Raw genomic sequence first — 19,188 nt, forward strand, 5'->3', positions numbered from 1 at the left:
GTGAATTACTTGTAAAACTGCCAACTGGTAAGCGCACATTGATTTCACGGACGATCAACTTCATCAAAATGATTTCTACCTGGTTCCCGTTTTCCAGACTCGCAGCTCGTATTCGCCTATATTTATAGCTCCATGAAGGTGATAGATGACTTGTCAGGAATCATAACTGAACGAATTAATCAACTGCGCGGCCTTCAAGACTAAATGTAATCAATCACAGCAAACAAAGACACATAGCCAACAAAACAGCCAGATCCAACTGGGGAGAGTCTCACAGAGTCTGAAACGAAATTATAACGAAATTAGCGTCATTCACTCCCGAACATAGTACTCGGAATTGGTCTGAGCCGAGCCCAGGTACGGCGTACCGGCTGTGTTGATCAGCGTCTGGAAATAGTACACCGACCCCTGATCCGTGGTCAGTGACAGCAGGGCGTTTCCGGCGCTGGGCATCCACGGCAGGATAGCCTTTGCGGCGTCCATCGCTCCGATGAGGGTCACCGAGGTCACGGAGCTGGTTCCCGTGTAGGTGTTCACCTCGAGCGACTGCTGGACCGGCACCGTGCCGTGGAAACCGACGCTCGTGTCGAACAGCACCAGAATCTGCCGGCACAGAGAGACAGACGCAGACGGCTGCAGTGAAGTCGTGGCGCCTGTGCTGGTGGTCTCTGGCTGTCGGTGGGGCCGGTCACTTTTGGTGCTTCTGTGCAGTGGCGGAGGAACGCCTTCAATTAAGGGGGGGGGGCACTGCCGACTTTGGATCCCATTCTTTCCATGCAACGCCCATAGGGCTAATGTTAAAATTCAAAAAAAAAAATCAAAGGGGCCACCCTCGTTCCGCCGCCTATGCTTCTGTGGCTAATGAATAATAAGCAGCATAGACCTCTACATAGGTATGTAGAGTTCTATCTATATAATATATGTATACCTAAGCGGATAACTGGATTTGGAATATGGTAACTTATTGATAAACCTGAAAGTGAAGGTATAAACTTTGTGGTTTCTTTGTCTTTGAATCTCGTTTAGGGATGATCTGAGGAGTGGGAAATGCCTTCGGCGCATTAATTTGGGATTTAGGCATCATTTACCAACATGTGTTCGCATACTTTCAACATGTGCACTATATTGTGCACGCACTTAGGCACTGGACGTTCATATATCATATATGTATATGTTACAGGCAAAGTGAAAACTCGGGCATTTTGCAAAATGCCTAGGCAATTTGCAAAATGCCTGACCGGCTAGGCATTTTGCAAAATGCCCAGGCAATTTGCAAAATGACTGACCGGCCAGGCATTTTGCGAAATGCCTAGGCAATTTGCAAACTGCCTGACCCACCAGGCATTTTGCAAACTGCCTAGGCAGTTTACAAAATGCCTGGCGGGTCAGGCATTTTGCAAAATGCCTGAGTTGTGATTGATTTATTTTACCGTTTTTGTTTACCACAGGCGTTGACCACGTCGTTCCCATGTGCCTGAGCCCCAAGCACATTCAATATTTACGAATATACCCACGTCTTCCGCCACTTCCGTCGAGATGGAGCCACTACTGAATGGACTGTGTAGATTGAGCCAACGTCTCCCTATACTTTTCGTATACGGAGTTGTAGCCGTGCGTGTGTACGAATGCTGTGATGGGGCGCGGAGCAGGGCACAGAAAAAAACATGGGCGCGGAAAAACGCGGCGACCGGCCGAATATTGACCCGACATTCTTCGCTTCCCGTGCTTACTTACATCACGGCAACAGAGGGCCGCAGTGACACGGGGTTGCCAGCTCGATCGATAGAACAGAGACATCGTATCCAATAAGCATTTTTGTTAATCACGTGTCATGTGGAAAGAAATAGTCTATATCTTGAGAAATTAGCCATTTTTGGTACATTTCAGGAAAAACAGCATTTATAAACAATGCATTGGAATGCGATGAGATACATTCCATAGACTAAAAGAACATATGGCTTTTCCAGAAAAGCAAGTTTTTGGTCATCCACGACCCACGTGCACACCTTTATAATAAAAAGACGCTTAGAAATAACAAGTTTTACATTCAACGGACATGTTCATCTTTACACAGTCACAATGCATTGATAATGTAGGCGTGTGGCCCGCCAATCAAACTACCATACATCGAAAGAACATTCTTTTCTGATCAGATCTACCCAAAGTATTTCCAGAGTCATCAAGGCTCTTAGAAACATTACCATGTTTAAAGGTAGTGTGCCACCTTTGAAAGATTTCCCATTTTATTTTTCCTAGGATAAGAAGCTTCTGTTTTTACCTAATATCGCAAAAAAAAATGGGCCTGGAATAGTGCCTTTTTCGCCTAAAAGTTTTTCGGTTTTTAGATATGTATAACAACTGTAGTGGGCTCACCTGCAAACAGGCGTCGGGCAACAATCGCGAATGCGGCGCACTTGTGACAATAAGCAAAGGTCATTATAGTGTTACGACCATACGACGTACGGGAATGAGTTATCAGCTGTCTAATCGTAGACAACACAATGTCGAGCCTTAAACTGTAAGCCCGTATTGTATTGTTTCTTTTATTTGGCTGTCGAACATTATTTATGGTTTGAAATATGATTTTATGTAAAATAATTGATATGAAAAAGCCGTCTTATAAGTTATGACCCCATTTCACCACACGCAAGTGGCAGAAATGACAATGATCAGCTGACGCATTTTTCTTGGCCGAAGTCAGAGCGCGCGGCCCGACGCACCACGCGTATTTGGAAATTCCGACCTCGACGAGCATCAGAAGCCACCTAACAGGCGTGTTCGAAACCGCAGGAGATGATGATGAACGGGTTTATCGAAACTTGATTGGATGAGCATATCGGTAATAGCGATTTCAGTGTGTGCATTTATTGTTCATAGTGGTGTGAAATGTGGTTGGGGTACGACCGACAACCCGTCGGGGCGAATTTCGCACTGGGGTACTCAAAATTTGAAGAATTTAAGACGTTTCCATGAGTTTTGAAGGTATGGATAAGTTCTAAAAATCCGGTTCTCCTTATCTGGGCCATTAACTCCATACGGTCCAAGAAAGCTGGCACACTACCTTTAACGCGTGTTTACCGATAAAACCGCGCCGGGCGCCCGGCAGCCGGCGCGGCGGTCGGGCCGCTGCCTGGGGCTCAGTGACCCTGAACTCGGCAGCGCTACCCGGAGAATGTCTCACTCGGTGTGTCCTCCTACTTGGTGCGTATCGCTTGTGATTAACCCCTGTAAGCGGCACTTACAATAATGCTTACGCATCGTCGCTGGTGTGAGTTCGATGTCGGGCATTTTGCAAACTGCCTGAGAAAATAATTTCAGGCAGTTTGCAAAATGCCTGGTGGGCCAGGCAGTTTGCAAACTGCCTAGGCATTTTGCAAAATGCCTGGCCGGTCAGGCATTTTGCAAATTGCCTGGGCATTTTGCAAATTGCCTAGGCATTTTGCAAAATGCCCGAGTTTTCACTTTGCCTGTAACATATACATCATATATAGACTCATATAGGTCTATGCAGGTTTAAGAAAGTAGGCCAGCGACGTGGCACCGCCTCGAGCGGTGTTAACTGACCTGAAATGTCGTGTCGACCCCGGCGGCTCTCAGGTCGTTGGCTCGGAACAATTGCGAGTACGTCGGGTTATCTGGAGAGTCCACGTTGCGTTGCATCATGTTCGTGCGAGACCAAGATCCCCTGTGAGAAAAAGCGCGGCAGCAGGTCAAAATTCGTGCATTCGTTAGTTATGAAGAGTTCTCATGTAGGTATATGCGGCCTTGGCCGGCACAAAGTGAGCCACTTTTGGTTGTACCTTACAGCTGTTACATTTCAGCTTTGACATGTCTCATTTTACAGCAAATCAACTGCATTTCACGTATGAATCGTTCAGCCACGTTGCGGTGTCACGTTGCACGCTCAGGTATTACCTTTGACGTCATTTATGTTATAAGGCTAGCGTCACAGGCGGCAGCATTTGGGGTGCATTTATCGCTTCCCTGGGTTCCAAGGTGCTTTGTGTGTATATGCTTAGCTCGGTTGATTTAGTTCGTATCTTTATTAAGTTAAAATTGAATATATAGCAACGGACCGTCGGATGTTTTTAAACGGTTGTTTAATTGTTAGACTGTCGACAGCTCAACTGCTTTGCGTCAAGCTACACCGTGCCCCGAAATAAATTGTCGATGATCAACGTGCAGTTTGTATACCCAAAGACATATACCTAACACTATTCAAAGACTACTGTATTACTGGACTGAGCACGGATGTAATAGAGCAGCATGTGCCTTAGTTATTCTAGAGAAATGTTAATCTGCAGTGCAAATATCTTAAGGAAAATGGAACACTTACATTGAAATGTTCTTTACTTTTGAAGGAACGCACAATCCACTATCAACTCGTGCTGTTTCGGTGTCATTATGTGTCATGCTTTACCTACGTCTGGATATGCTTAATGTTGCCAGGGGGTATGACGGACTACTGATGAACTATGCGTACCTAATGCTTACTTGACTATTTGATCAAAATACGTGGTAATTGATCCAAAGCGTGCAATTAGCTGGTTTGAATTGGCAATGGCTGAAGTGCGTTTGTTTACACACTTATTGGCTTTAAACGATTGAGCGATTTGCTTCACGGACTGTTCCCCTTCAAGGCCTGGCTACACTTTGCGTTTTCTGCGTGCGTTTTTTGCGGGTTTGCGGGTTTTGCGTAATTTCGTTCTAAAGAATAAACGATATTATATTTTTGTGATGTTTTCCATATTAAATTTTAGCTGATATAAGAGTTACATTAACTTTTGTATGTAACTAATGTAAAAGCTATATTATTTATAGCTTTTTTCTACAACTATATTACGGAAAAACGCAAACCCGCAAAAAAACAAGCGCAGAAAATGCGTAGTGTAGCCAGGCCTTCAGACTTACTTTCCACCGGTCATCCTGGAGATGAGCGTCCATCCGTCGATGCCCGAGTGAGAGGCGCAGTAGTACTTGGTCGTCACGCCGTCCAGAGAGCCGTAGTAGACGTCGTTCATCGGCGCGCCCATCGTCTCGGCCAGGTCACGGCAGGTCACCGTCGGGTCATCGGTGCAGACGCGGCCGTGACACTGGTCGCCGGCGGCGGCCGGGTCGACGCAGTCCGAGTCGTGTCGACAAAACTGCAGGTGGTTGGAGCGGCCCGGACGGACGAACAGCGCGCTGTCGGCGTCGACGGTGATCCGGGAAAAGTCGGGCACCGAGGAGTAGAGTCGACAGGCGCCGCTGACGGCGTTGAAGCTGATGCTGGAGCAGGTGTCGTGGTGGTGGCAGAGCGCGCAGCACGCGCAGCTGGAGGGGACGGTCAGCTGGGGCACCACCAGCTCGGCGTCGGCCATGGTGCCGTTCTGCAGCACCGTCTCCATGCAGGCCCGGCTCGGCGGTATCAGTATCAGCAGGCTCAGCAGCAGGAGCCGCGGAGACGGCGGGTCACACGCCCGACCACCGGCCATGGCCACCCACCCTTGGAACGGGAACACGAATGTAATGAAAACACCATGACCTGCAACGCCCATACCGTCGTTTTACATGCCTACATTTCAGTGTTCGCCACGGGCCGTAAAATCCCAGTCCAGCCCAGCCCAAGCCCATGGGTTCACAGCCCAACCCAGCCCGAGCCCATTCATGGTTAAAGCGTCAAAGCCCAGCCCGGCCCAATCCGTCAAAAATGAATGCATGAGAAATTATTGACACCACATAGGTATCGAAAGGTAGCAAAGAAACAATGTTTTTGCGAGCAGCATGCACAATGCAATGCACATTGCATGCACATTAACTCGTTTTTGAGTCTTGCACAGTAATAAGCTATGTAGTTATAATTTTTGTCTCAGTTGCGAACCCCTGACTCCACTACAGTTCTTGGCCCAGCCCATCCACAGCCCATCGATCCCTCATATTTGAGGGCCCAGCCCAGCCCGTAGCCAGCCCAGCCCATGGCCCATTGGGCTGGCCCGGCCCATGGCGAACACTACTACATTTCTCACATTAAAAAAGCTATTGCAATGGGCTGTTGCTAGCTAAGGTGAAACGATGCAAGAAATATCGAGAAGGCCTGGATAGATATTTTGCGATGGTACACTTTTTAAGCAAACAATTTTGCAAGTGCTAAGGATTGCCCTTTTACCCGGCTCTCCATCCCATTGTGTTCTTAACTGGACCGTGCATGGGGGCGTTTTCACGCCCCCCACCCCAGTTTTTTTTTGCGAATATCGGTGCTGCGCTCCGCCGTTTTTGAGACACCTTATCATACATCTTTTCTGCGCATCTTGTGAAAAAAAATTAGGCGCCGCGCGCTGGTCGTTCAAGGTCAGGTCACTAGGTCACCTTAGAAAAGGTTCAAATGCTCGCCATTGCTTTACCGACTGATCGATCGCTTTCAAACTTTCAGCGATTGATAAGAGTAACAGTATATGTACGATATTTATCTCGGAATTGTGATATTTTTTTTAAGGTCAGGTCAATTTTGCGACCTCTCCATTTTAAGTCAATGAAATGGGCCTCTTTTTAACGAAATTCATGCCTACTAAACACTCTCATACAAGTAAAAATGACACACTGAACCAGAAAACAGCACCTGGTACCTCTTCTTATGTCCATGAGGTCATCTTGGGTCATGAAAGGTACCCAGTAGTTTTTTAAGATAACTTTTGATAGAGGCCTGCCAGAGCGATAAAAACATATCAGATGTGTTCAGCTTGACGATACGGATCGACTGATATGCACCATGACCTTCTCCGGTCAGGTCATGACCTTGACCTGAGGTCAAATTTTCAAAACGACCTTCAAGGGTCAAATTATAGTTCATTCGACGCGTCTCGACAAGAGGAGCACGATTCTGGCAAAGGTAATGTGACTTTCTTGAGTCAAAAGTTATTGCAGAAAACTTTTTTTTCGTAAAACGGCTATATTCTAGTTTTTTGCTCACTGGAGGCTAAACCGTTGATCTTCGGTCAGATCTGAGTGCGCACTTCGGAAAAAGAGTTCAAAGGACTATCGAATGCGCTTTTCCACGGCGCTGTATCTTTATTGGTTTCCCAGGTATGTTGCGCTGTTTCGAGGAAAAAAAGTTGAAATAGGCAACATTTTACCTTTGATGACCTCTGGTGACCTGACCTTTCACCTGACTTGAAAATGATCAAAGTGTTTTCTTCATTATTTTTGACGCTCCTTAGAATTATGCTTACCGCCGACCGCAGGAGCTGAGTTAGACGGGGGGCGTGAATCCCCCTTTAGCACGGCACGAAAAACTTAGACCACCAGCAAGGCGCGGGTTAAAAAGTTTGACTACTGACATAAATACGTTCCTCCTATCTTAAAAGATAGAGTGCTACAGAATTAAGCCGGTTATGTAGATGCATTGTCTGGGAATTTGCTACTTAATTACCAGGTAACAACGCAAGTGGGGCACCTTACATAACCGTAATGTAAGACGCTCCGTTTGCAAGGGCCTTGCAAAAACTCATTCATGGTGGTTTGAAACACCCTAGAGCTTTAAATATAATTTTTCTTAGTAGCGAAGAGACGGGGCTATAGCAATTTAATCAATAGAAGCCATTTTTACGACGGGTTAGGGATCTGGCAAATGCACCAACTTTAATCAAATCTGCACCAAATCTCTTTTATAACAAATATCTTCATATTATTAATATATTTTTGTGTTTTAATCGAAAAAATATCCGATCTTTGATGATTTAAAAAAATCGGGTACATGAAAAACTAGTGCAACCCTAGCTGATAACTGGGGCATTCCACGATAGATCGTACCAGGCCCGTCACCCTCATCGCTCAGATTTGAATGAAAATTGGTACTAGGGGTACTCATAGGCTCCAAAAACACCTGCCAAAATATCAGACTTCTCAGATGAAAACTTTTTGAGTTATATTGCATAATATTTTCTAAACTTCAGATTGTAAGGGTGGGTTTGATGAGCTATAACTCAAAAACGAGCTAAGCAAGCAACAAACGGTAAACAGCTTTGAACTAACGATGAATCAAAGATAAATACAGCCTTTTTAAAATTGGAAAGAAAAGCTTTACATATTGAAAAAAGTCGTAATATTTTTTTAAATTGTCTATAATGGCCCTTGGGACCAAAATTTTTGCAATTTTTATTTCTTCAAAATAAACTTCAGGTCATTTAAAATCGACATGCAAAAAATTAGAAAGGTGTTCTTTCTATAAGTTCCTCATTTTAATGCATACAAAAAGGGTTTCCGGGGGGTCGGTACGACCCCAGCTCGCCGTTTCGCCTCTAATGGAGCTAGAACCTTGCGGAAAAAACGAGCTTGTGCGCCGTTACAAGATGCATCGAATGATACCACATTTTAAGGTCTCGGGTTCATTGGTGAGCCCTGAGGTCATTTTAAGTGACCCAAATTACGGGTCCGGTTTTTGGTAGATAACTTCGCAACAAATGGTCGCAGAGCCGCGATTTTAGCATCTTTGTGTTTGCCTTGCTCCGGCGCGTCGAATGGTATACTGTTTGTTCTGGTAAGGTCAGCATAAGTCGCTGATCTCGGGTCAGCACACTGCCGTGTATTTGGCTCCGCTCTCCGACCGGGCGGCCCAGCCAGCAGCCAGCCCCCGGGCATCACGTGACCGCCCGAGTCCGCGGCAAAGCCAACCAGCGCAGCGCTGGACAAACAGCGCCGCCACAGAGATGGTTAACAGTCGGTTCAGGTCACGAATCTGGGTGAATGAGATCATATTGCACATCATTCGATTCGCAAGGTCTTCCCGAGTCCATTGGTAGCTTTCCCGTCTCTCTAGTTCAATTTGATCGAGAGTTATTGACGAAAAACTCTTCTTATGACCCTAGTGACGTACGAATGACGTCACGCAAGGTCAACAATGCAAAAGTCGGGCACAAATGACTTCAATTGAACTTTCAGTAACCAGTGATGTCACTGGGCAGCTTTACCACGCCATTTGTAGGCTCTCTTCCCGAAATCACAATTTGAGACCATTACGGTAACGCAAAATAAGTACATTTATAGAGAGAACACCTTCCTAATTTTTTGCACACTAATTAAAAATGATCCAAAAATGCTTTTGAGAAAATAAAAATTCAAAAAAAAATTGGTCCCAAAGGCATAAAAATGCAAATGAAAGGAAGCTCGAGGTGTTATATATCAAAAATAGTTTATATTTCAAAATTTCAAAAATGCATATTATTCTTTGTTTCAATGCAAGTTCAATGCCGTATAGCATTTGGCATTTGGATTATCCGTCGTAGAGTTACAGCCCGCCAAACTTGGCGCTGCAACGCAAGATCCAAAACATGTTATACACTATAACTAAAAAACTACTCATCTGATAAGCCTGGAATTGTCACAGGAGGATTCAGAGCCCCTGATTATCCCTTAGACCAATTATCGCCAAAATCCGAGAGATGAGGGTGTCAAATTGGGAAAAAGTGGTACGATCTATCGTGGAATGCCCCAACTACTAAAACACAATGAACCCAAGTTGAACAACTCTGCGCCAAATGTAAACCAAATGTGTACCTACCAAATAGTCGTCGTGAAAACGGCTAGTGCGTGGTAAATAAACCAGTGATGTTGCGAGGGGCTTTTCTTCAAGAAGGGCGTCTTGGACGGTTCTCCCCGTTATTAACAGTAGGGGCTTGAAGAAGAACAGAACGAGGAAATATCAGATAGCTTAGTTTTTAACAAGTTCGCAAATTTTTGCGCGAAGTGTCTCTTCTATTTGGTTTGTTTGTACGGTGCGTCGTAAAAATGTCAAATTTATTCGACGGTTTTATCAAATCTCTACCTAAAGTAGCCAAGCGCTTCAAAGAAAAATGTTCATGATAAAAATACATTCCTTTTGACTAAATTCTAGCAAATAAACCTCGCATACCGATAATCCACCCACCGTGCGTATCGCGCGCCAGCCGCTTGTCACCACTGGTGCCGGCCTGAGGTGCGTCGTGGTGCACTGCCGTCACTGTGCATGCGCGCAGTGCGCCGTGCCGGCGTGACCACCCTCGCATGCCGCGGGTTAGGGACGGCAGTTCGGTCTCTGGGCGACCAGCCCGCACTGGGCGGTCTGTGGTCGACCCGCCCGTACCCCGCCCGTACCCCGCCCGTACCCCGCCCGTACCCCGCCCGTAGTCCGTACCCCACCCGTATCCCGCCCGTACACCGCCCTTACCCCACCCGCACCCCACCCGTACCCCGCCCGTACCCCACCCGTACCCCACCCGTACCCCGCCCGTACCCCGCCCGTAGTCCGTACCCCACCCGTGCCCCAGTACCTACCCCGCCCGCACCCCACCCCTACCCCACCCGTACCCCGCCCGTACCCCACCCCTACCCAACCAGCAGACAATGCACCCGCCGCGCTGGCCGCGCTTTCGACAGGCTAGCAATGCACTGCTGCTGTAGTGCTTTTTATGGATTACCTGGAGCCTGGTGTAGGTACTTAGTTTATGTAATAGAGAATATGAGTGGTTATAACCCGTGCCAGACCAAGGCCTATGTATTTCATAACGTTGGCGATTTGCCCCTATGGCAATTAGAAACGCCAAATTTACAGGGCTGATTGGCCCGTTGAAAATCAATCTTGCCACTGATCAACTTTGGTGACTCTAGGTTAATATTCAGGGGAAGGGGTTGGGGTATAAATCTAAAAATTTTACTAAAACGCGCCAAAAGTTTTTTTTTTCCGCTTATAACTTTTGTTCTAGTAAAGATAAATAAAAAATGAATGCCTACCCATATACCTATCCCGTCTACCCATATGGCATCTACCCTGCAATTTGCAAAGAATAACGCTTTCTAAACGATTTGATGATTGCGAAGGAATGCCGTTAATACCTTTATAGGTGCAGAAGCACCTCAAAGGCGGTCCGGCCGGCCGGTGCGACCCGGATCAAGCCACTGTTGCCTCCGAGTTTTCGGTTGATGTGGATAAGACTCGTTTTGCACTCACGCGAAGTCGTTTAGAAATAATTTGACATGCTCGCGATAAAGACAAATTATGCATTGTCTTTACTGCATACAGGGTGTCCCGAAATTGATGCGCGGTTGTTTAATTCTCAATAACAGATAAAATACTTGAATTCAGGTCATGGTTTATTTGCCAATATAGGCCCCCTTCAGTCGTATACACTGTCTCATCCGCTCTGGCATGCCGCATATAAGGTTGTCGAGCGTCTCTCCCTTGACACTCCGCCATGCCGTTTGCGCGTTCCGAAACAGCGTCTTTTCTGAGCTGGCCGGCGGCAACTTGCTGAGCTCCTCCTTGACAATCGCCCAGAGGTTTTCGATCGGGGACAGGTCTAGACTGTTGCCAGACCATGTCCCCTTTTCCCAGAAGCCTGGGAAGTTCGCGCCGCACCAGTCCTGGGTCTTCTTAGCGTGATGAGCTGGAGCTCCGTCCTCCTGGAAAATGGCCCTTGACATGTCAGGCAGGAGTTTGACTTCTGTTGGTGGCCCTTTTTCCTTTTTCCGCTTCATCGTTTTGGCGGCGGTTTTCTCCAGCACCTCGCTGACATAGTAGTCAGCGGTCACGGTCTGTCGCCGCGGCACCTGGTGAAGATCGGAGAGGCCTCTGTAACTCATCATGCCCCAGACGAGGATCTTCAGCGGATGCTTCACGGTTTCGACAGCGGGCCGCTCAGAGCTGCTGTTCGACCAGACCCGGTCGTTCTAGCGGTCAGGGACTTGGAAGACCTCAAACGGTGCCTCGTCACTAAAAAGGACGCGTCTCCAGTCCTGAATGGTCCAGTTTTTGTGGGCCTTGGCGAAATCCAACCGCCGGCGCTTCTGTTCCACGGTAAGCCGGGGCTGCACCCTGAGCTTGAGCGGCTTGAGCTTCAGGATACCCTTCAGAGTTCAGATACCGGTGGACAGCTGCTGGGTGCTGCCTCTCCGTCAGTTTTCTCGCCAGCACTCTTGTCGAATGGTGCCTTTTGAAGGTCGACTTTGCGATGACAATCTTCGCTACTCGGCTCAAGGCGGATTTTCGGCCTCGACCTGTGCGGCTCTCGAGGGTCTCCCCCGATCGGTCGCGGGCCATCCAGCGTCTAATTGTCGCAATGTTGACACCCAGTTCTCTTGCAACCTGAACCTGGGTCATACCCCCTTGACCATCCCCACCGCGCGGTAGCGGATCGGCGGCTTGTGATCTTTCACCATTGGCGATATGCGGTCTATCTGTGCTGTCTGTCTGGACAAGAATGACCTCTCGCACCCACTACCGGTCGAGGTCAGGTCAGCCCGTGGGATCATGTGACCACGTGATTGGCCAGGTGCCCCTGGTGCCGAAACCGGTAAAATTCCATTCGTTCAGTGCCCGTGAGGGAGAACATTATAGGTGATGCCAACCGCGCATCAATTTCGGGACACCCTGTATGCGTTCTTCAAAACAACGGCAGTGTCGCCAATACCGAAAACAATGATAAAAATATATTTTTAACAAGTTAACAAATGAATGAATAAAAAAACGAACCGTTCGCTCTTGCCTCTTATGCCTTATGCTGTAAAAAAGACACCGATGACTGGTGAGTTGAATTTTTCCTATCAATAGAAAAAAACATTTCAAACGAATACTGTTGTCTATTTCAAACGACCTGTGGTTATGTCGGCTGCCCAGAACACTTTCAGTATGTAAGTGGGCACTGGGCACTCACATTCCCGACTTTGGCGATCACCAATTCAATGTTTGTGAAACGGTATCGGTAGCCACGTCCCCAAAAATGACACGTTATTTAGCCGGAAGGTTTGCTGAAGACAGCTAACCCGCTTTAAGTTACTGCATGCAACCCGCTCTATTCGACAGCGCTTTGCAATTTCAACCCGCCGCTGCAGATAGCCATGCAGATTATCCAATCCAATTTATCATCACATGGCCCGCGCTACATATAAAATAATTTGACTTAATTACAGCTTATTTCCAAGTCGCGGGAATGGGTAGGTGCCACGATGCGATGCAAATCATCCCTTGCGCTTTGTTCTTTGGCGCCAAAACTAACATGAGTGACACAGTGCTGTAATACCCAAAAAGCTCCAATGAATGGCAGATTCACGTTTTTCAAATGACAGCTGCCAAGTCCGTTTTTATCTGCTTAAGTGGCACTCACATTAACAACACTGACAATCACCCATTCATGTTTGTCAAGTGGTGGCGGTAATCAGTTCCCTGAATTCTGAAATGACATGTTCACCGGACGGAAGGTTAACTGAAGACCACCGTCCCCTTTTGCATTCTTGCATGCAATCCACTTTATTTGACAACGCTTTGTAATGTGCAGCTCGCCTCATGAGCTACACTAGCTATCTAATCAAATTTTGTACGGTCACGAGGACCGTGCTACATGGAAAAGCTCATTTGGAGGTCGGTTGAAATGGGCTTACGACGTGATGCAAATCACCCACTGGCATTGTCCCTTGCGGCGAAGCTGATTTGAGTGACGCGAGGACATAAAACGTGCTATCTAGAGTAATTCGTCCTACACGGATTAAACCGTTGTACCCTGTGGCCCATACTGTCGCACCCCATGCCCTTGCCTGAGGTGAGGTTGTTCGTTTTCACGGGGTGGACGGCCTGCCAATGCCCAATGTTGCCACTGACAACACACACATCAGCAAGTCTGGCGAGGCCTACCGGGTCTGCCATGTCACACTGGAGTCGACGGGGCACCTGCTGGGTGCTCGCCGTTGTGCTATTGGACAGGATCTTCTTTGAAGCGTTGACCATAGTCCAAAATCAGGTCGGTTTGAGGGAGAGCGAACGAGACGACGAGCGGATCGAAACGTTACGGAAATCTGAGAGCAAAGTTTGATATATTTATTTGGTATAAATGTAATTTTGTCTTATATGAAATCAACCTTCCAAACAGGCTCGGTCGTTACATTTCACGTTATTTCCCATCATAAATTTCATTACATTCGTGTTCCCGTTCCAAGGGTGGGTGGCCATGGCCGGTGGTCGGGCGTGTGACCCGCCGTCTCCGCGGCTCCTCCTGCTGAGCCTGCTGCTACTGATACCGCCGAGCCGGGCCTGCATGGAGACGGTGCTGCAGAACGGCACCATGGCCGACGCCGAGCTGGTGGTGCCCCAGCTGACCGTCCCCTCCAGCTGCGCGTGCTGCGCGCTCTGCCACCACCACGACACCTGCTCCAGCATCAGCTTCAACGCCGTCAGCGGCGCCTGTCGACTCTACTCCTCGGTGCCCGACTTTTCCCGGATCACCGTCGACGCCGACAGCGCGCTGTTCGTCCGTCCGGGCCGCTCCAACCACCTGCAGTTTTGTCGACACGACTCGGACTGCGTCGACCCGGCCGCCGCCGGCGACCGGTGTCACGGCCGAGTCTGCACCGATGACCTGACGGTGACCTGCCGTGACCTGGCCGAGACGATGGGCGCGCCGATGAACGACGTCTACTACGGCTCTCTGGACGGCGTGACGACCAAGTACTACTGCGCCTCTCACTCGGGCATCGATGGATGGACGCTCATCTCCAGAATGACCGGTGGAAAGTAAGTCTGAAGGCCTGGCTACACTACGCGTTTTCTGCGTGCGTTTTTTTTGCGGATTTGCGTTTTTTCCGTAATATCGTTCTAGAAAAAAGGTATAAATAATTAAACTTTTACATTAGTTACATACAAAAGTTAATGTAACTCTTACTTCAACTAAACTTTAATATGAAAACATCACAAAAACGAAATACCGTTTATTCTTTCGAGCGATATTACGCGAAACCCGCAAACGCGCAAAAAAAAAAAAACGCACGCAGAAAACGCATAGTGTAGCCAGGCCTTGACATGGAACAATCCATGAAGCAAATCGCTCAATCGTATAAAGCCTACAGTGTGTTAACATACGCACTTCAGCCATTGCCAATTCAAACCAGCAAATTGCACGCTTTGAATCAATTACCACGTATTTTGGTCAAATAATCAAGTAAGCATCACGCACAGTTCATCAGTAGTCATACACCCTTGCAACATTAAATATATCCAGACGTAAGTTAAAGCATGAAATGACACCGAAACAGCACGAGTTGAAAGTGGATTGTGCGTTACTCCAAAAGTAAAGGACATACTAAGGTAAGTGTTCCATTTTCCTCAAGGTATTTGCACTGCAGATTAATATTTTCCTGGGATACCTAAGGCACAGCCTGCTCTCGTACATCCGTGCACAGCCCAGTAATACAGTAGTCTCTGAATAGGGTTATATGCCCTTTGGTATACAAACTACACGTGGATCATCGACAATTTATTTCGGGGCACGGTGTAGCTTGACGCAGAGCAGTTGAGCTGTCGACAGTCTAACAATTAAACAACCGTTTAACAACATCCCACGGTCCGTTGCTATATATTTAATTTAACCCGGCGGCCGCTGGGCCTCCGCGCCACCCGCCGGCCGCTGGGGGGGGGGGGGGCACATAGTTGCCCCCCTTTACTTCAGCGACGATATCGTCGCAACGCGAAGAGATAGAGAAGCGAAACTTTGCATACATCTTCCTGAATACCTAGCCGAGGTTGTGTCTAAATTTGGTGTCGATCCCATTTGAAATGACGTCACAGTGACGTCATAAGTGAAATTATAGATTTGCGCGTCCCATATTCCTCACGATACATCAGATATATGGGACCGAATATAAAGAGTCGATTATTGGTCAGAAACTAGATGGAAGTGCAGTTAGATGTTATAGCATGACAGCAGGTGCTTTCTAGTTCATTTACAGTTGAGTTTCATGCTCAGCGTCATCAGAAACGGTCCATGTCGGAAAACGACAAAACTTTATTACGTCACTGTGACGTCATCTTAGGTGCTACAACTACCAAACTTTCCTCAAACATTGCCTAGGTATTCATTTGAAGCTATGCCAAGTTTCACGTTCGTAGTTAGCTCATCAGGTTTCGGAGATATTTCACAAAACGTAAAGGGGGGCAACTTTATGCCCCCCCCCCCCCCCAGCGGCTCGTGGGTTAAACTTGATGGACGATTTATTTCCGGCCACAATGAAGCTAGGCGAAGAGGGTAGGTCATCCACATCCTGACGAGCTAACAGCCCGCTTGACAACATCCGACAGTCTTATGAGATATTTTATCACGTGCGTTTTTTCACAGGGGATCTTGGTCTCGGACCAATATGATGGAACAGAACGTGGACTCTCCAGACAACCCGACGTACTCGCAACTGTCTCGAGCCAACGACCTGAGCCTTGCCGGGGTCGACACGACATTTCAGGTCAGATGACTTCGCTCGTGGTAGGTACTTCTTCGGCCCCCGCCGAAGTTAGTTGGTAGCACTGCTGCTCCACGGCGTACATTTCCTACCAGCCCATAGGGTTTACATGTTAAATGGCCTGTTTTCAGCGAGCGATATCTCGGTCAACCTTTGAAGGAATCAATGGTTCTTAGTCTCAAATGATAGATCGATGAATTTTCTTTCGACAATTCCTCTACCATTTTTCACGAAACCCAGCCGATCTTCTACGGCGTACAGGGTAAAGATTTCTCTGCACGCCAGCACCCGCGATCCGCCTCTCCGATCGGCGGTGCGCGGTCCTCTGTAGCGCAGTCGGTAGCGTATCGGGCTACGGATCGGAGGGTCGTGAGTTCGAATCCTGGGAGCGCCGCGTGATTTTGGCTAGAATTGAATGATGTAGATTCTTGAATGTTTGCATAATCAATTATTAATAGCTAATTGAATGTATCTGCCCACTAATCGGCCCCTAAAACCTGTTATTTTAGAAATTTAAGAAATGAATGTCACGTGCGCGTCACAACTGCCAGCCATAAGCGCTACCATATTCTAGTTTGAACTAAGTTTTTGCTAGTCCCGACCACATATAGTAGGTTTTCCAGTAGAAATACTAGAAATTCCTACCAAAGTTCGTCCTACCCTTCACTCAATATACCCTGGGTACTTCTAGTATCACGCTTAGTGATGTCAATTACGGAACTCGTGATACCGATACCAAACCAATACCAACAATACTCATGGAAAAATACCGAAACCGATCGGACATGGGAATATGAGGAAAATACAAATTTATTACCAAATTCTCAGCCTCTCTTACATAACTGAGTATTCATAATACCAACAAAATACCAAATGCATTCGCCTTGAAATACCAACTGCCGAGGTGGTATCGGTTTGGTATCGGTATACCAAATAGTTGGTGTCCGATTGACATCTCTAGTCATATTGCCAACTTACCTTCCACAATCCACATGCCCACTGCCATATGAGCGTCCAAGTGCCAAATAGTGTGCACAATCCAGTGGAGTTGTTAAAAGCATGAGCACAAAAGCAGTTTAATAATAAACATGCTTCACAGTTCACACTTCTCAGTGTAGGTGCTCGTAATACTTGGAAAACGTTTCGACCAGGCACGACGCTTTCCAAAATTGATGCGAGGAAATTATTGCGCACTTATCAAAGCACTACTCTACCAGATTCAAATGCGACAAAACCACAAAGTTTATACACTCAGGCCCATCAGTAAGTAATCACATTTCAGATCCAGCAATTTGTTCATTGTCCCTTAACGCGAATTACCAAAAGCATGGCTGCAGTCCCACTGACCGAACTGACCAAGAGGCAGACGGGCCAATGTCACCAGTTGTCTCGACCCTCTGCCGGCAGATTCTGGTCCTGTTCACCAAGGGCACCGACCAGCAGGGCTTCTACGGCACAGTGCCGGTCCAGCAGTCGCTCGAGGTGTCGGCCTACAGTCCAGACTACATGACATCGGTGACGATTATCGGGTCCATCAATCCCACCAAGGCAGTCCTGCCGTGGATGCCCTCCGCCGGCTCGGCGCTTCTGTCACTGATACCGGACCAGGGAGGAAAATATTTCTTCACGGTGCTCAACATCTACGGTCAGCCGTATCTGGATGCTGGGAAAACAACCGCCGAGTACTTTGTTCGCGAGTGAATGGCGCTAATTTCGTTTCAGACGGTGTCAGAGAGACATGACCTCTCCCGTTTAGATTTGCCTGCGCTTCGCTCACTTTTTTGTGACTTTGTTTGCTGTGATTCCTTTCTTTTTTTATCTATACTTGCTTCTTTGACTCTTCCTTACGCGCCGTGCAATTGAAAGCATATTTTTTTTCCAATAAAAGTTACTCCGCTTTCTTCTCAAACATTTCGTTATTTTCAGACGCCACGGGAGGAGCTTATTTCCCGAATGCCCCCTCGGATTCGCCAGTGCAAAGATTTATGAGCTGTGAAGTTTCAGGATATTGAGAAGATATCATACGCCTTGTTACTCGGCTTATTCGAGTATCGACTGGTGCACGGCAATGGCTGATCCCTTGACACAGAACAGGCATGCAGGTGCGACCAGCCAGCCCGCCCGAACGGTCACCAAGGGGGGGGGGGGGAGTATGTTCCAGTCGGAACTGCCTGCCTGGGTTCCTGCAGGTGGGGAGGGGATGGACATCAGCCCGGACAGGGGAATGTGTTAACTGGCCTTCTTGGGGAACGACTTGTGGGCGGCTTGCGCGACTCCTGGAAGCCCCCTTGAGTAAACCCTCACCCTGTTGGGGGAGGAGGAGGGGGGAGTATGAGGGGTGTATGAGCACCCACCCACTCCCCGGCGCTCTTTCATAAACGCCCCATAACGTGTTCTCTAAGTGGTTCTTCCCACGTATTAACACTCACTGGCCGAGGGGGGGGGGGGAGTGCCTCCTCCATAGGTTTTTTCGCGATAGCTTGGAACATGTCGGTGAAAAAGAGCTGAAACTTGGCATACCTGAATTTTGATTCAAGTTGGATATTTTGACACCAACCGCATTTTCAGGCCAGGTCAGGTCACTGACCTATGCCGTCAAATGTAAGTAAACCTCTGCACGGTCCCGAAATGTCGCGACTTTGCAACGCCCTTAAAGCCAGAGAAGATTTCACAATGAGATGAAACTTCCAGTCACGTCCAGTCAAAACTCAGAATATGACTGCCGTGTCTCAGGCCATCCAAGACAGCCCACGGCTCGGGCGGCAGTGTCCAATCGTCTTCATTAACGCCCATTAGAAAATGAACGGTACCGCTATTCGATATAAAGAGTGTGCAGTCGCCTATATTATTCATTTCTTTTATGGAATTCCATAGGTAAAGCAGAAAAATTAATTCATGTACCAAATGGTAGATTGGTCCATCGCGCTTATTTTCTCATCAAGAAATATTGCATTATCTTGTTAG

General features: G+C 47.5%; 2 protein-coding genes across 2 annotated transcripts; one reads left to right on the forward strand and one right to left on the reverse strand.

Moving 5' to 3' along the window:
* Positions 1–111: 111 nt before the first annotated feature.
* Positions 112–9,642, reverse strand: LOC122393368. The gene is made up of 4 exons (XM_043389310.1): positions 9,533–9,642; positions 4,912–5,485; positions 3,565–3,685; positions 112–603 (listed from the first exon to the last, which is right to left on the reverse strand). The coding sequence occupies exons 2-4, from the start codon at positions 5,472–5,474 to the stop codon at positions 313–315; spliced, it is 975 nt and encodes a 324-aa protein (XP_043245245.1). The 5' UTR covers positions 5,475–5,485; positions 9,533–9,642; the 3' UTR covers positions 112–312.
* Positions 9,643–13,603: 3,961 nt separating this feature from the next.
* On the forward strand, positions 13,604–18,011 carry LOC122393369. Its single transcript, XM_043389311.1, has 4 exons — positions 13,604–13,739; positions 13,936–14,509; positions 16,107–16,227; positions 17,632–18,011. Exons 2-4 carry the CDS (start codon positions 13,947–13,949, stop codon positions 17,923–17,925), a joined length of 978 nt encoding a protein of 325 aa, XP_043245246.1. The 5' UTR covers positions 13,604–13,739; positions 13,936–13,946; the 3' UTR covers positions 17,926–18,011.
* Positions 18,012–19,188: the final 1,177 nt, after the last annotated feature.

Source organism: Amphibalanus amphitrite, unplaced genomic scaffold (assembly GCF_019059575.1).
Source record: "Amphibalanus amphitrite isolate SeventyFive unplaced genomic scaffold, NRLGWU_Aamphi_draft 000532F_arrow, whole genome shotgun sequence".
In the NCBI taxonomy this organism is placed as follows: domain Eukaryota; kingdom Metazoa; phylum Arthropoda; class Thecostraca; order Balanomorpha; family Balanidae; genus Amphibalanus; species Amphibalanus amphitrite.

Excerpts from the sequence above, each read along its gene's own strand:
- LOC122393368 (XM_043389310.1), bottom strand. The coding sequence starts at position 5,474 with ATGGCCGGTGGTCGGGCGTGTGACCCGCCGTCTCCGCGGCTCCTGCTG. Across the intron at positions 3,686-4,911 it reads TCCAGGATGACCGGTGGAAA|GGGATCTTGGTCTCGCACGA; the intron begins GTAAGTCTGAAG and ends TTTTTCTCACAG. Across the intron at positions 604-3,564 it reads GGGTCGACACGACATTTCAG|ATTCTGGTGCTGTTCGACAC; the intron begins GTCAGTTAACAC and ends CTGTGCCGGCAG.
- LOC122393369 (XM_043389311.1), top strand. The coding sequence starts at position 13,947 with ATGGCCGGTGGTCGGGCGTGTGACCCGCCGTCTCCGCGGCTCCTCCTG. Across the intron at positions 14,510-16,106 it reads TCCAGAATGACCGGTGGAAA|GGGATCTTGGTCTCGGACCA; the intron begins GTAAGTCTGAAG and ends GTTTTTTCACAG. Across the intron at positions 16,228-17,631 it reads GGGTCGACACGACATTTCAG|ATTCTGGTCCTGTTCACCAA; the intron begins GTCAGATGACTT and ends CTCTGCCGGCAG.